The sequence below is a fragment of the Adiantum capillus-veneris genome, chromosome 18, assembly GCF_014529385.1.
Source record: "Adiantum capillus-veneris isolate H3 chromosome 18, ASM1452938v2, whole genome shotgun sequence".
Lineage (NCBI taxonomy): Eukaryota > Viridiplantae > Streptophyta > Polypodiopsida > Polypodiales > Pteridaceae > Adiantum > Adiantum capillus-veneris.
The window spans coordinates 90,895,264-90,910,944 of NC_140948.1; the positions used below are offsets into that span (position 1 = coordinate 90,895,264).

Below are 15,681 nucleotides of genomic sequence, written 5' to 3' on the forward strand. Positions count from 1 at the left end.
AGCGTGAGGCGGTCTCCCATTGGGCCAAAAGAGTTTCAAGACCCACAGCAAAGCTGGCAAGCTGCATTGATGGCCTGCCACCCACTCACTGACTGTGAAAAACGCTTAATGTATTACCTCCCCTCTTGTGAACGCGAACTTCGAAGGTTGGAGGACGTTGAAAGCACTATCTCTGCCGGCTGACTCATCTGAACCAAACCTAGAGGGCCCCTCTCTGCGAACACTCCCCCCACCCCAAAAAAAAAAAAAGAACCAAAGCCCCAAGGTCACCCTGCACACACCAAGATAAATCATGAGACTCTTATGCTTCACAAACAGTGACAAAAAGCATTATCTCTTATACCTCAAAGCCCTTGAACCAGTGGTAATTGCCAACAATAACAAGCTTACCCTGATCGCAGTTCCTAAACAAGACTTACCTCAGCACAAATACATTTAAGAAAATGTGTCAAATCTCATATTTGAAAATCTGTTAAGGTCAATTACAGCATGAAACAATAATGGGAAACTGGGTAAGCTTTCTCAGTTTGCAAGACAACACTACAAGGGGAGCGGAGCACAAGCTCTCCACAGCTGTCCCAGCTCAAATCACCTCTAACAGCCTCCCAGAAAGGCAGAAGGTACCACTTTCCTAACATACACCCAGTTCGGTCATCATAACCCATTGTTCACGATTAATCATAAAGCAATTCCCAAATAGAGAACCAGCTACTCATTGATAAACACCTGATCAATAGAAACAGAGTGTTTCCCGTAAGGACTTCTTGAAAGCTATCACATTTCATGTAATAAAAAAGCATCTGATAGGTGTTACGACGTTACAAAAAAGATGTGACGCTACTCTGTTGCCAACTGCACTACCACTCACAAGTGCACGATTTCAATAGAAAATCGCCTGGAGCTGTGGATCAGCAAAAGATGAATTCAAAGACATCCATCTTTTACTTAAATCACCAACAAAAAACAAATTTAACCAAAAACGCATCCATGTGCAAATTGACAGAACAAAACAAGACTAGTAACCCATCTATCATTCCAACAAGCAACAAAAATTTGGAATAAAGCAGCCACTTTCAAATTAATTAAAAAAATAAGAGATACTTTCAAATGCAATAAACCCAGATTTTATTTTCAGATTGACAAAAAAGATACCCTCAAGAAACAGAAAAACAAAGAACACAGGGTACTATGGTAGCACATCTTTAGTAAACACACAAAAGAGTATATGATCAGAGCTGAGCCATCTCTAACTTGGAACAAAGGAACACTGCCCAAATTTCCAGCGTTCGGCACTCATACAAATGAATGCACCCGTTCAAACACACCTCAGTATCTGCCACACAAAGCAAGTTTGAGCAGGTGTAACAACGAAAGTAATTTCATTCGTACTATAACTCAAATTTTCCAGCCTTGCCAAGCAACAGAGAACACCAACAGACACTATGTACTTATAAGGTATGTGGGCCTGACAACCTCATCATTACAAAATAAAAGATTACTTCGCCAGGTTCACCCACAAGCTGTAGAGTGCAGATCCAACACATCAATACATACATGAGCAGCAGTCAATCAACAAACAATAAATAGACATATGGCAAAATATCATCACAGCCCAACAATAGGAAGGTACACACAGAAACAATAATTCACAGCTTTCTCCCTGTTAACTTGGCACGGTTGGAAAGTATAAGAGCAATCATGCGAAGAATCACTCCCAATTAGTGCAATGGCAAAATTTCTGTCTTTCTAAAATAACACAGCTACACCTTTTCAAAGGACCTAGAGTCTTATCTGTGAAGGAAAAGTACATTTATCCACAGTAAAAACGGACAACATATGAGGCACCCAAAAGTACATTTGCACCAACACACACAGAATGTCTTGCACCTTGATAAAAAGGCCGTAGTTGAATTCAAGTTGCCCAACTAAAACTAGATGAGGCTGGCCATGGAAACAAATCGCTGTATCACATGAAACTTTCAAGTACCATTCTTAACGGTTGTTAGATTGACATCAGACAGTTAAGTAGGGGCCTTGCTATGGGCAGACACAGGCTGTTGCATTAATAAATCCTCTTACCGATGCAGTAGCAAAACCCATAGCTACTTTCCGTAATACAGCAATTAACACTCTAGCACAGCAAAAAAGGAGATTCAAATTTCACCAACAGATGGAGGGTTGACACAACACATCAAAATCGGTGCCTTCCTAAGCAGACAAAAGGCTCAAGGTGATTACTCAGAACTGCTGCATTAGTACGTCCTCCTTCCATCTCCCTCGGTGATGATGTCATTGAATGAACCACCACTAGGAATCATGGGAAGCACATGCTCTTGATGGGGCACAATAACATCCAATAAATATGGCCCTGGTGTATTTATCATCAACTCTATTGCGCTTCTCAAGTCAGACTTCTTCATCACACGAGAAGACGGAACCTTGCATCCCTCTGCCATCTTCAAGAAATCGGGGAAAATAGCTTCTTCATCCCTTGGGTCCCCCAGATAAGTATGCGCTCTATTTCCCTTGTAAAACCTATCCTCCCACTGCACAACCATCCCAAGATGTTGATTATTTAAGATCATAATCTTCACCGGCAACTGCTCGACGCAAATAGTGGCCAATTCTTGGACATTCATTAGAAAGCTTCCATCTCCATCTATGTCCACCACAGGCACACCAGGATTTGCTGCTGCAGCCCCCAACGCAGCAGGTAGACCAAACCCCATAGCTCCGAGGCCACCTGACGATAACCATTGCCTTGGCTTATCATATTTAAACCACTGTGCTGCCCACATTTGATGCTGTCCAACACCTGTTGCGATAATAGCATTTCCCTGCGTAACTTCATGTAGCACCTCAATTGCCTGCTGTGGACAAATAAAATCATCGTTGTCAGGGTAACTTAAGGGCCATTTCAGCTTTTGCTCATTCAGTTCCTTCATCCATGCAGAAAAATCAAAAGTCAAGTTTCGGCTCTTGATGAGATGATTGATGCCCTGCAATGCCAGCTGCACATCTGCACACATGGAAATATGGGCCTGCTTATTTTTCCCTATCTCTGCTGGATCAACATCAATATGGACGATGCTGGCACGACTGGCGAAAGTCTCCAGCTTGCCCGTCACTCTATCATCGAAACGCACCCCAAACGCTAGAAGAAGGTCAGCCTTGTCGACTGAATAGTTAGCATACACTGTGCCATGCATGCCTAGCATACGAAGGCATCGATTATCAGAAGATGGAAATACCCCCAAGCCCATTAAAGTAGTGGCCACGGGTATGCCTGTAAGATCAACAAATTCCCTTAGCTCATCACTGGAGTTCATGCAACCCCCTCCACAATATACAACTGGTCTCCGTGAATTACTAATCAAGCGCAAAATCTGCTCGAGCTGGGACAAGAGCGGCGGCTTTGGAAGACGATCAAGATACCCCTGTAACTTCATTGGCTCCAGCCAATCAGGGATGGCCATTTGTTGCTGCACATCCTTAGGAATGTCAACAAGTACTGGCCCAGGCCTCCCTGAAGCAGCAAGAAAAAACGCTTCTCTTATGACACGAGGGATATCTTCTACATTCAATATGAGGTAATTGTGCTTGGTGATGGACCGTGTCACCTCAACAATTGGGGTCTCCTGAAACGCATCTGTACCTATCATACGTCGAGGCACTTGGCCAGTTATGGCCACCATGGGAATGCTATCTAGTAATGCATCAGCTAGACCAGTGACCAGATTTGTTGCCCCAGGGCCAGATGTCGCAATGCATACCCCCACTTTGCCAGTCGCACGTGCATATCCCTCTGCTGCAAAAACCTCACCCTGCTCATGCCGGCAAAGCACATTCCTTATTACTTCAGACCTGGTAAGGGCCTGGTGAATTTCCATGGATGCCCCTCCTGGATATGCAAACACATCCACTACCCCTTCCCTCTCCAAAGCTTCAACAAGAATGTCACTTCCCTTGCGAGGCTCATCATCAGCATACCTGGACTTGAAGACTTGCAAAGTATGGGATGGAGGCGCCAATGGAAGATCCAGCTCTTGCAAATCCGCCGCAGCAGTTGAAACGCTGTTCTCAGAAGCAGCTCTCAAAGACGACATGGCATGCCTCTGAGAAACGCAAAAGGGACTGTGAAAGCGAGTAGAAATGGAGGCTTCAGGGAAGGCCCTCCGGTGGTGGGCACTACAAGGGGCTACGGCGAGCAACCCCCCCGATACGATGGGAGGGGACTGTGTGGGTGCCGCATGGCTGCGCGACGCATGCAACATGGGTGCTGCCATAGCCGTGCGCGGTGCGATCTCAGGGTTTCCGTGGAAATGAAGTTTCAAAGAGAAGAACTGTGCAAAGTCTCATCTTCGTTTATACGAGTGGACGTTGGACCCTTATTAGGCGAGCCCAATTAATTATCTCCTCAAATCTCACTCGTGTCTAAAGCTCCAACATCTATATCTATATCTATACTATCTATCTATCTATAATATACTATATACTTATCTATACTAATAGATAAAGCGGGAGGGGATTCCCCCCCCTTCCATGTGGCCAGAGCTCCTTTCCCCGGCTGGTTCTGGCCAGTGTGCACTGTCGCCCTGCAGTCCCTGCGCACTCAGCGAGACAGCATGCAGAAAGAGGGAGAGGCGGAGTTCGGGGTTCATTTGCCGCTCTATCTCTTTTAATGTGCGCCGGCTACGGCTCTTTCCTCCTCTCTAATCTCCATTTGAATGCAGCAGGTAGTGCCGGGCGGTACAGTAGGTATTTACGGGCCACAAGAGACCACCTCTCCCATGCTGTAGAGGGCACCCCACCAATTTTCTCAGCCATTGTATGCTACTTCCCTCCGCCAACAACATCTATGACTCCTCAGATCCTTCATAACTCTCTCCACTACATCAACTTATCATCCCCAGCTCTACAACTCTCTCCTCACCAGCTCCATGAAGCATTGTTGCACCATCACCTCGATATGTGTAGGAGGCAACTCCTCGCTCAGCACTGCATCTTCTCGCTCAATATATCACCCGATGTCCATATTCTCATGTAGCTTGCCAACCCACGTTATTTTTCCTCATACAGACCCAACTGCTTCAATGCTCGCTTTTAGGAGTCCTACACGACTCCGAATTTGATGTCTTCTCAGATCCTCGCATGAGTCAAAAGAGGTCGAGTTTAATGCTCTATTAACGTTGCTCTCTCTCTCTCTCTCTCTCTCTCTCTCTCTCTCTCTCTCTCTCTCTCTCTCTCTCTCTCTCTCTCTCTCTCTCTCTCTCTCTCTCTCTCTCTCTCTCTCTCTCTCACTCACACACACACACACACACACACACATTGCGTTGGTCTTCTTAAAATTCTGGTAGCTTGCAACTTGGTGCAAAGTGCGGCATTCTGGCAACAATGGTTCTTGAGAATGTTTTACTGATGTTGGATGCATATGTAGTCTAATGATGTTGGATGTATATGTAGTCTAATTATGCAGCAAGAAGTATTTGTTTAACTGTTTGGTACCAATCTGTAAGGGAGCCTTGCAGCCCAACGATCGCATAGGAGAGAGAGAGGGGGGGGGAGAGAGAGAAAACGCCTCTCCAAGCACCAAGGGTTTCAAGAAAGCAGCAATATCCGCTACACAAGCAGATAATGGAAGGGAAGAGAATAAGCCTTTTCTTCTATGCAGCATGTCCGCAATGTTGTTTTATGGAGTACATTCAACACATGATATGTTAACAAGGTCAAAGTCAAAGAGAGAGAGAGAGAGCTTATGGCTACAACGGAATAGGAGCCCTTGCTTTTCCATTTGTAACGAGGTCTCTGTGCAATTTTCAACTTCGCCATCTCTTAGCCTTCTCTAAGCACCAATGTTGGATGTGTAGTTACCGGTGTTGCGTGACTCATCCTTCTCACCCTCTCCACCCCCATATAATTTGCAGTTACCCCCTAACCCTCTCTCTATCGCCTCCTTCTCATCTACATTGCTTTAGCTTCAGCTGGAGACTAATGTTCAGTAAAAGACGGGTCACTCTGTGTGTGTGTGTGTGTGTGTGTGTGTGTGTGTGTGTGTGTGTGTGTGTGTGTGTGTGTGTGTGTGTGTGTGTGTGTGTGTGTGTGTGTGTGTGTGTGTGTGTGAGAGAGAGAGAGAGAGAGAGAGAGAGAGTACTAGGTGAGTTGGCGTATGTGTGTGTTTGGTACAATGAAGACAACCCCCTGCCACATGTCACCATATCCTATGTCCGACTCCAGCTGGTTCTAGACAGGAATCGCAGATTCCCAATAGTGTCCTTTACTGCAATCAATCAACTACACATTGAAGAGAGAGGATGTGGCCAGGTTGGCAAGAGCCACTCCGAGTGCTGCAATATTCTATAGCCGGCTAATTCCTATTAGGTAAGGGGGTTACCCTCAAACTCCATGGATGATGGCTATGCTTGGTCTGCTTCAATCTTCGGAGCTTTGAACGATGTAGTTGTAGTTCCTGCCATAGCCATATTGCGGTGGGAGGAGATCAGCTCAGGAACCATGTGTTGCACATGTTACGAGGTGTTGTCCGTTTGGACTACAACTTCCCCCACCGTACCCTGTAGCTCCATCCCTCAGTTCAAACAAACCGCTCATGCATGCCCATCGTGAAACGTGAGCTAGGCTCCAAACGCAACACCTAGCATGCTCCCCATCACCACATCCTTTGCTCCCCTAGCTTTGGTGATATGGTGCAATCGTCTGCATCTATATTCTCTCTCTCTCTCTCTCTCTCTCTCTCTCTCTCTCTCTCTCTCTCTCTCTCTCTCTCTCTCTCTCTCTCTCTCTCTCTCTCTCTCTCTCTCTCTCTCTCTCTCTCTCTCTCTCTCTCTCTCTCTCTCTCTCTCTCTCTCTCTCTCTCTCTCTCTCTCTCTCTCTCTCTCTCTCTCTCTCTCTCTCTCTCTCTCTCTCTCTCTCTCTCTCTCTCTCTCTCACCACAAATAGTCCACGTGTCAGCTAGCGCTCGATTCTAGCGGGCCTCTCTTCTTCAATTGCAAGAACGATTTTCTTCAGGCAACATGAGAATGAAGAGATAGGGCTGACCAGTGAGCTCCCACACAATTATGCATGAGAGAGAGAGAGAGAGATTGTGCAGTCTCTCATGAAGTCTTTGCTCATAATAGCAGCCTGCACGCAAATGCCTGGTTTGGATTCTTAATTTCTTATTATCGTGGGAATTCTTTACTCATAATAGCGCATAAATGCCCCAACCTGGATTCTTATTGTTGTGGGTAATCTACCTTTTGGTCATTCAGTTGCAACCTGCTACAATGTCAAATGTAGTCTTGACTGTTGCTCTTTGTTAGCTCTCATGTCAGCCCATTGAATGCAGGATGGCTTCTCTTTGTCAGTTGATCCCCTCTCAGGCCCATCTGCAAGGAAGGAAGTTTTGGTCTTGGCAATCATATCTGCAATCATTGACTGTGCATGTAATGTTGCTTACCTGAGAAGCCTAAAGGCAAAGAAGGTCCTACTGCTTGGGATGCATGTGGATCAGCATATGGAGTGTTACCAGGGGATTGCTGTCTCTTGGAATGCACTAATTGCGGGATATGTCCAACTTGGGCAGGACCAAGAAGCTCTGGGCGGTTTTTGATGAATGCAAAGCAAGGATATCTCCAGATATAGTCCCATTTGCTGCATCTTGAGGGCAAACACGTAGAGGAAGAGAATAAGTCTTTCTTTTATGAGCTCACTTAAAGACTCTACTAAGAAGAAGGATTTGTACCTATGCGATAGGATGCATGTTGATTTGTGATAGTGAGTTGCTTGAAAAGAACACATACTTAGGCAACATGTTAGTTAGTATGTACGCCAAGTGTGGTGGACTTGACAGAGTGCAATAATTCCTCGACAAGCTTCCAGTCAGTAATGTTGTCTCATGGAGTGCATCAATTATAGGATGTGTCCCAACAAGTTCAGAGACATGAATCTCTAGGCTATTTTTAACGGATGCAAAGAGAGGGCATCTCTCCAAAATTCAAATGCAATCACGAACACATGCACCTTGACAGTATGTGACATTACACATGATGCTCATATGGGCCAAAGAATTCACGATGATATTGTCAAGACTCGGGTTGTTGAAAGAAAACGGCGTGCTTGGTATTGCCTTGTTAACTGTAAAGAGCAAGGGGCTTGAGGGTAAGAGGGTGGTCATGCCGCCACCGAAGGTGGCATCATTTTACTAGTACTATAATAAAAGGGGGAGGGATTCCAAACCCCTCCCCCAAACAGATGTCATCTTTTCCTTGCTCACAGCGTGCTGAGAGAGAGAGACAATATGGCGAAGAGGGGGAGCCTTGCCCCCGGGGCCCTGCCCCACCGCTTTTACACTTTCCAGGGCTTGCCTTGGAGTTTAGCCTTCAGCTCGCAGCTCGATGTTTGAGATGATTGCCCGTCTGCTTCGAATGCTCAGTGTGCGTGTACTGTGTGTGATGACGAGAGAGAGAGAGAGAGAGAGAGAGAGAGAGAGAGAGAGAGAGAGAGAGAGAGAGAGAGATAAATAGGGAGTGATTGTCTCCATTCCATTGTATTTGTGTGTTTGCAGCCTGTGGTTTGGGTGGCGACTTTTTGGGGGTGAGGAGAGAGAGAGAGAGAGAGAGAGAGAGAGAGAGAGAGAGAGAGAGAGAGAGAGAGAGAGAGAGAGAGAGAGAGAGAGAGAGAGAGAGAGAGCTACGAAATGCATCAAACCGACGTTGAGCATGTAAGAGGGTTTCCTAGGGTAATTAATGGAATGTTGAGATGGAGCAGGCCGAACCTGTAATGAACTAGGCCACTAGGCTGTTGGTGATCCTCCTCCCAACCTCCCTTTATAGGGTAGGCTCCTAGCCCCTTGCCTTAGATGGATCCCCTGTCCACATTGCCTAGCGCGGCCCGTGGCCGTAAGCCTTGCCTAGCCCAGTCATTAGGGTACAGGACCCGTGTCCTGACATTACTTCCCCCTTAAGGAAGAGTTTTCGTCCTCGAAAACACAAGTAGTACATCTTCTTAAGAATACTGGTGTTCTCTTTATTGAAGTGAGCCAGTTGTCTGTATGACCGATAATTGGGCAGTGAGGAGGTTCAATGAAACCAAGATGAATATCTTGATTTTCAACATTGTTGTCCGTTTGCAACCACTTGGGTCTAAATGGTAACTCCATTTATAACTCACTTGAGCGTTGTAAAGGAGTAACCACAACTAAGAGTCACTTGGGTTTAAATGGTAACTCCCTTTATAACTCACTTGAGTACTGTAAAGGAGGAACCACAACTAAGGGTTGTTCAAAGGCATAACCAGTTTTCAGTTCTTCTGAAGGTACTGGAATAATGCAAGGAAACCTTGGCGTAACTTTCCATGCAGTTGTGAACCAGATTTCCTACTCGCCTGAGTATCTTGAACAGTCCGTTACATGTTCATCCCTAATGAAGGTTACTTGCCAACATGCTCTGGCAGCACACCTGGTAAGTCCATGATGTATGAAAGTATTGACACAATCTCCAACCCCACCATAAGAGGTGTTCAAAGTCGAAAATCGTACTTAAGCAAATTCTAGAATAGGGAGAAAATCATCTATTTAGAAATGCGTTGTGTTAGCGTATGCTCTTAGCAGATCCTTTAGCACAAGATTACTCTTTGTAATCTTTGTAATCTGCCTATCCCCTTGGATAACTGACAGTACTGAGGTGTGTTTTCCTCACGGTTTACAGACAGTCTTCCCAGATGATTGGTAAACGGGAAATCATAGTAGTGTTTAACATTGGTAAAGAATCAACAATGTCCGAAATAACCATCGTGGTTAACTTGAAAAAATCCAGAAACGCCCAAACCGAGCCATGACCTCTATTGGTGATTAGTGGATTTAAAAGTAATCTCATAGAGATAGTGCACATAAAGTCCAAAATGCTTCATAAGCAACAACTTGAGGAACATGCATGCCGTTCCAAATCAGCCTTTGCTAAACACTAGGGCCCATAACACCTAGTGTGCATGCAGTTAGCAAAAAACAGATCCGAACCTGTATTTCCATGGTAATTCTTGCCAATACTTATGGCAAATGTGATGCGCCTAGCACACATTAACAGGAATGTAAATAGTTCTGAAAAGAAACTATATACTTTCCTTTGCAATCTTTTGCAAGCCTTGCTGAAAAGGTGAAACGTTGATCACTTCTAGAGACAGACAATGAAACTTTTTCATTTCCTATATGTATAAGCAACCATCTGTAATGTTGTTTAGCAGCAGTTGTACCTTAACAAGCCATTCTAAGTATCCGACAATTTCTGGCCACTGAAATTGCTCTTGATACATCGTGCTAAAAAAGGTCTAGAAAACAGATGTGACCAGCACCTAGGGACTTTGTCGTGACACAGAATTGAAATAATGGCGCCAGTGTCAGTCCAGAGACTCATATTCTCCACATGTGGAATATGTCTCAACTAAGGATGTCTGAAAAAGAACATCCTACAAGTACAAGATGTACTTGTGTGTGGAGGTAGCTCTAAACACTTTACGACAAGAGTGAGAGGGACCCTCATTCATTTCTCCACACTGGCTAAACCGAACTCCTTGAGTTCCTAGACCATGTTGTATCCCATGTGACAACATGTGCCAAATTGAACCCTACAAGTAGGTTCGTAACAGCATAAGGCAGAAAGATAGATTGGCTAATTGGCCTAGAATACTGTGCCGACATGCCCTTGGCATGGCTCTGTAACATTCAAGCATACTTATACGTCTTGAAAAACCAAGCAAAGCATACTAAAAATGGAATAACACCAAATCAATAGATGCATACCTGGAGATTCGAACGTAATGTTCACTTACCCGTATTCAAATGGGAAGAAGCACGTCTCCTACCTGAAAAAACAAACTGCATTGCACTGGGAAGCCTGGTTGTTGCCTTTGCAATCCAAGCTCTTGGATTAGAATCTACGTAGTCAAACCCCTTGATAAGACTTTTTGTAGAAACTGCTCAATTAGCAGATAACGGTAACCATCATAGTTAACCGTGTACAGATTGAGTGGAATCAACTTGAAAAGTGTGTTCGTCTGCTACCGCGTGGTAGATTGCGGAATTCTTTCCTTGAAAGTATAAGTGGGAGAGATCAACTGTGACCCTCAATGAAGATCAAACTGTGATCCTTAATACCTATGGGGTGATGTAGCAATCACCTGTTTGGTCTTACCCCAAAACAGTATGTCCATAGACACTCCGTAGTGCTATAGAGAGAGCAGAAGACCCACACAAGTGAACTACCGATCTCTTGTGGACAGCCATGTTGTCGGAACTGATTGCTGTATCTATACTTCCTTGTAGAGATCAGCGGCTGTGAGTTGAAGATTTTCAAAAACTCAACGTGAGTGTCACACAGAAAAAATGTAGTGCAAAAAATGACACCCTAAACCTCCGTAATGACAATACTCTTGCTTGTCCATTAACATCGATGTGTACTTCCGTGGGTATATCTTGAGAACAATCACCCAAAGAATGCCAATAGTTGGGTCTTACCCTTATCCTAACATCGGCTCTTAGCCCTTATAGTGTTCAATCAACGAACCGATGAAGACTAATTTGAGTAGCATCTTAGCCACGTGTTAGCTGAGAGTTAGAGCACCTTGGCTCCGGCTTACTCACGAGCAAAATATGTATCAAAAGCTGTTTAGAAGATTTTCATGTTTCCCGTAAAGAGAGAGAGAGAGAGAGAGAGAGAGAGAGAGAAGAGAGAGAAGAAGAGCATGCTGGGCTGAGGAACTTGCCTTAAGTGTTAGAGTGTGCGCCCAGAATGTGTGCTCTTAGACATCTTATGCCTGAATTGCAGCTTATCCTTAAAGCATTCCACAATCTGTGTCATCAAGAGAGGCAACAGAAAAACATAGAACTCATTCCGATCCCTTATCTTGCAGGGGTCGTGATTGTATGAGGACAACTTAGCATTGGCACTTTGCCCATGAATCAAGTCCAAGTTTTAGGTTCTTTTAGTGTTGTTGTGCGTTGACAACAACCCAAAAATCATGTCAAACAATCAAAAACTTATCTTGTCCTTGACAGAGTGTCTGGTGTTACAGCGGAAGCATAAACCAACAAGTGATGGAATTCATTTTACCTGGCTAGCATGCCGTGCATGTAGAGTGGTAAGCCCTTGGTGAGAGTGACGGCCCCAAAGGTGAGAGCCCAAAACCATAAGTGCCTTGTACTGGTTAGACTGGTAAGGATTCGATGAGATGATATCCTGAATAATGTAGGTGCCCCAAACTTGGTTGCCAACTGCTTTTGTCGCCGAGGTAATCGGAGTACGAAGGAAAAGCCTTATGGCATGTAAAATGGGTCAAGCAGTTGGTTTTTCATCATACCATCCAAGAAAATGCGAAGCGTGAGTTGCAGGACACGTGTATCATATACACCCTAATTCAGTGATCTTGCATGCATCTCAGGGCAGATCAGATAAGCCGAGATGATGTGACTGGTCGTACCAAAAATGATTGTGGAAAAAAACAATTGGGGTTTAACATTACCCAATTCAAAAAAAACGTACAATATGCTGAAAATTCCATATCGAAGTATGAGAAAATGGCTGCTCCTAACATATTCAAAAAGCCATATAACTACGGTGCCGTGCACCAAAAGTGGAGTTTATGGTAAAGCACAAACTCATGCATCATGCTGAAGTTTTCCGACATGTGGGCACTGCTTTTTTTGATGTGTTCCTAAGCAAATAAAGCATAATTTTTGACTTTTTGCACGTTGAAATTCAGATGGTAATAAGCGCTTCTTGACCACGTTGGTCGTGCCCCGATTTGTTCCGACAATCGAAGTATTGTGGACATGTTGGACCTCTTTGGTCATAACTGGTAAATTGGCAACCCCCTAGGTTGCTGGCAAGTGGAGTGCTGATTCGGGTAGCATTCTGTAAATTAGTTGTCTAAGATTTTCTACTTGTGTAACCAAGATTTGAACCCTGACAGCAAACTTGCGAAATCGGGCATCAAAAGTTTTCCAGTCCTGTCGAGTGACAAACTCCCTGGTATCTGGCAATTGACTGTCATCCTCTAGAATATCCAACACGCTCTGTGGAGGAGGGGTTGACAAACGAGGAGACAGAGATGGATCACCTGGGTTTTCACCAGGGGTTGACAAACAAGGAGACAAAGATGGATCACCCGGGTTTTCACCATCCTTCCTTGTTGCCACGAGGGTACTCTCCGTGAGAGTATCCGGCCCCATGACATCCACAGGTGGAGCCCATTCGATATATTCGAAGTCGAAGTCGAACATGTGTTGATCATCAATTTTCGCACTCATGGCGAATCTGTTGTGTGCGAACAAAGAGAAAACAGTACGTGATGTCGGTAGTACTTGTAAAGTATAGCTACTTCGTGTCGTAGCAGTGAATCGTCGTGCCAAATCGGCCTTGTTTTCCAAAAAATACTCCCGTAGTCGTAATTAGCCGTGCTAATTAGGTTGGTCGGTAAAGCTTTGAACAATCCGTGATGCTGGAAATTTGAATGAAAACTTACGAATTGTTGCCGACGAAGCTTGGTTGTCGACGAAGCTTGGTGATTGACGAAGCTTGACGTCCTATCGAAGAAGCTTTTGGTCAACTTACTAATTGTTTTCGTTGATCTTTCTCTTGAACACGCAGGTTTTGCTGGAATTTTCTGCACAGGCCGTGTCAATCGAGGGGCTTTTCCCTGGTGGAGGTAGCTTGCTCGAGATGCTCGCCTTGACACACCGTATGCTTGCCGGCAAACAAAGTCTTGCTTGGCCTGTGGGAAAGACCGCCTGTAGAGGCCAAGGCTTTTAATCAATGGCCAAAAGGCCTCTGTAATGTGGACACAGCATGGTTTTTGCACAGGCAGCAAGCGGTCGGTGACGAGCTCAATGAGAAGAAGTATGCACTTAGCAGGGCTCGGCTATGACTGCGAGGGAACATCGCACCTCTCTACCACTGCATGGCGCACCTCTCAAGCCCGTCTACTCCCCCAAACATGCACCACAGTTCTCGTCCCAAAAGGGAAGGTCTCCCCCGTTTTGGCAAAAAGCCCCAGCTAAAAATGGAAAAAGTTTTTAAAAGGGATGGGTCTCACCCTAGGAGCAGTTTTTAGAGGCCAAGGATGACCACGCCTAGAGAGAGAGAGAGTGTAAGAGAGTAACCATGCTCTGATACCAGTGTAATGAACCAGGCCACTAGGCTGCTGGTGATCCTCCTCCCAACCTCCCTTTATAGGGTAGGCTCCTAGCCCCTTGCCCTAGATGGAACCCCTGTCCACATTGCCTAGCCCGGCCCGTGGCCGTAAGCCTTGCCTAGCCTAGTCATTAGGGTACAGGACCCGTGTCCTGACAGGTCCCATTTATTCTGCATAAGAACCATTGACTCACACCATCTACATTTGCAAAATAGATAACAAAGCTTTTGTAGTTTGCCTATTTCTTATGATTTTCTTTTAGAGGCTTGAATAGTTGGAGATGTGGGGGGCAATTCGCCATTTTAAGAGAGGTGGTAGTAGAGGGTGAGGTGATGGGCCTTCTTTGCTTGCATTTGTTAATGTTCTAGCCTTTGCAAGGCCAACACACTGCCAATGTCCAACTTTGAACATGCGTGCATTGCCTTGATGTCCAACTTAGAACATTCCTGCATTGCTTGCATTTGTTAATGTTCTAGCCTTTGCAAGGCCAACACACTGCCAATGCCCAACTTAGAACATGCGTGCATTGCCTTGATGTCCAACTTAGAACATTCCTGCATTTCGAGGCAACCTTGCAAAACCAATAGCATTATTACTTCGATGACCCTTGAGAGAGCAATTCCCCTATGCCTAGACCTAACCCAACTCCGCTTCACACGTATTATAAACTGCTAAGCGGAAGCAAAAATCCAATTCAAAATAGTCCGAGGTGTTGTGTGTGTGTGTGTGTAGGTTACAAGAGACCAAGGCTCATTACAAAAGTAACAGTTAGAGAATAGGCTACTATCTCTTGATTAATGAAAAAGCTAGGAATTGACCATAATACATAGGTATGCCATTTCCAAATCATAGAGAGTTTTTTCTTGCATAAGCTTTTAGGGTAAGGGCTTCCTCTATACCTGTCACCATCACAGCCAACAAGAAGAAATCCCATTAGTCAGTGGAAGACAGGTGTCACAAAGAAAAACCCACGTGTTATAGATGTCCACCAAAAAATGTAATGCAAAGAGAAAATCCTTATGAAAAGAGGTAGGCACCTATGTAATGCTCTCCATAGCTATTGGACTGTGTTGAATGTAGGAAAAGGGGCCCAATAAGTGTTCTGTGAAGCCAAAGGTGGTATTGCCATACACTAGCACTTGAATGTAGTAAGTCTCTTCTTGCACTAGGTCCATACAAGGCACCTCTTTTAAAGCCATAGCCATGCATGCACAAGGTAGTGGTGGAGTTGCGCCACTCCTTAGCCAGGCCAGAAAAAACGTTTTTCTGTGGGGGCTACCATATGTAGGAAAAACCATATAAGCGCAGGGCATATCTGCCAAGTGATGGGAGAAAATGCTCATTGCGCCAAAATGATGGTGTTTCCACATGTATAATAGACATGCATGAGGTAATTATGTACCAAGCCCCTTCTAGGCTTGTCCAAAATTTCTAAAGGGGATTAAGGGGAGTATCCCATGGACCAAGAGAGTAAAAAATGAGTTATTACTGGTGCACTTGCCT

At 44.8% G+C, this 15,681-nt stretch overlaps 1 protein-coding gene across 1 annotated transcript; it reads right to left on the reverse strand.

Annotated features, from left to right (window-relative positions):
- Positions 1-1,879: 1,879 nt before the first annotated feature.
- CSR1 (chlorsulfuron/imidazolinone resistant 1) lies at positions 1,880-4,346 on the reverse strand. The gene has a single exon (XM_086488911.1). It carries the CDS (start codon positions 4,284-4,286, stop codon positions 2,253-2,255), a length of 2,034 nt encoding a protein of 677 aa, XP_086345037.1. The 5' UTR covers positions 4,287-4,346; the 3' UTR covers positions 1,880-2,252.
- Between the last annotated feature and the right edge of the window lie 11,335 nt (positions 4,347-15,681).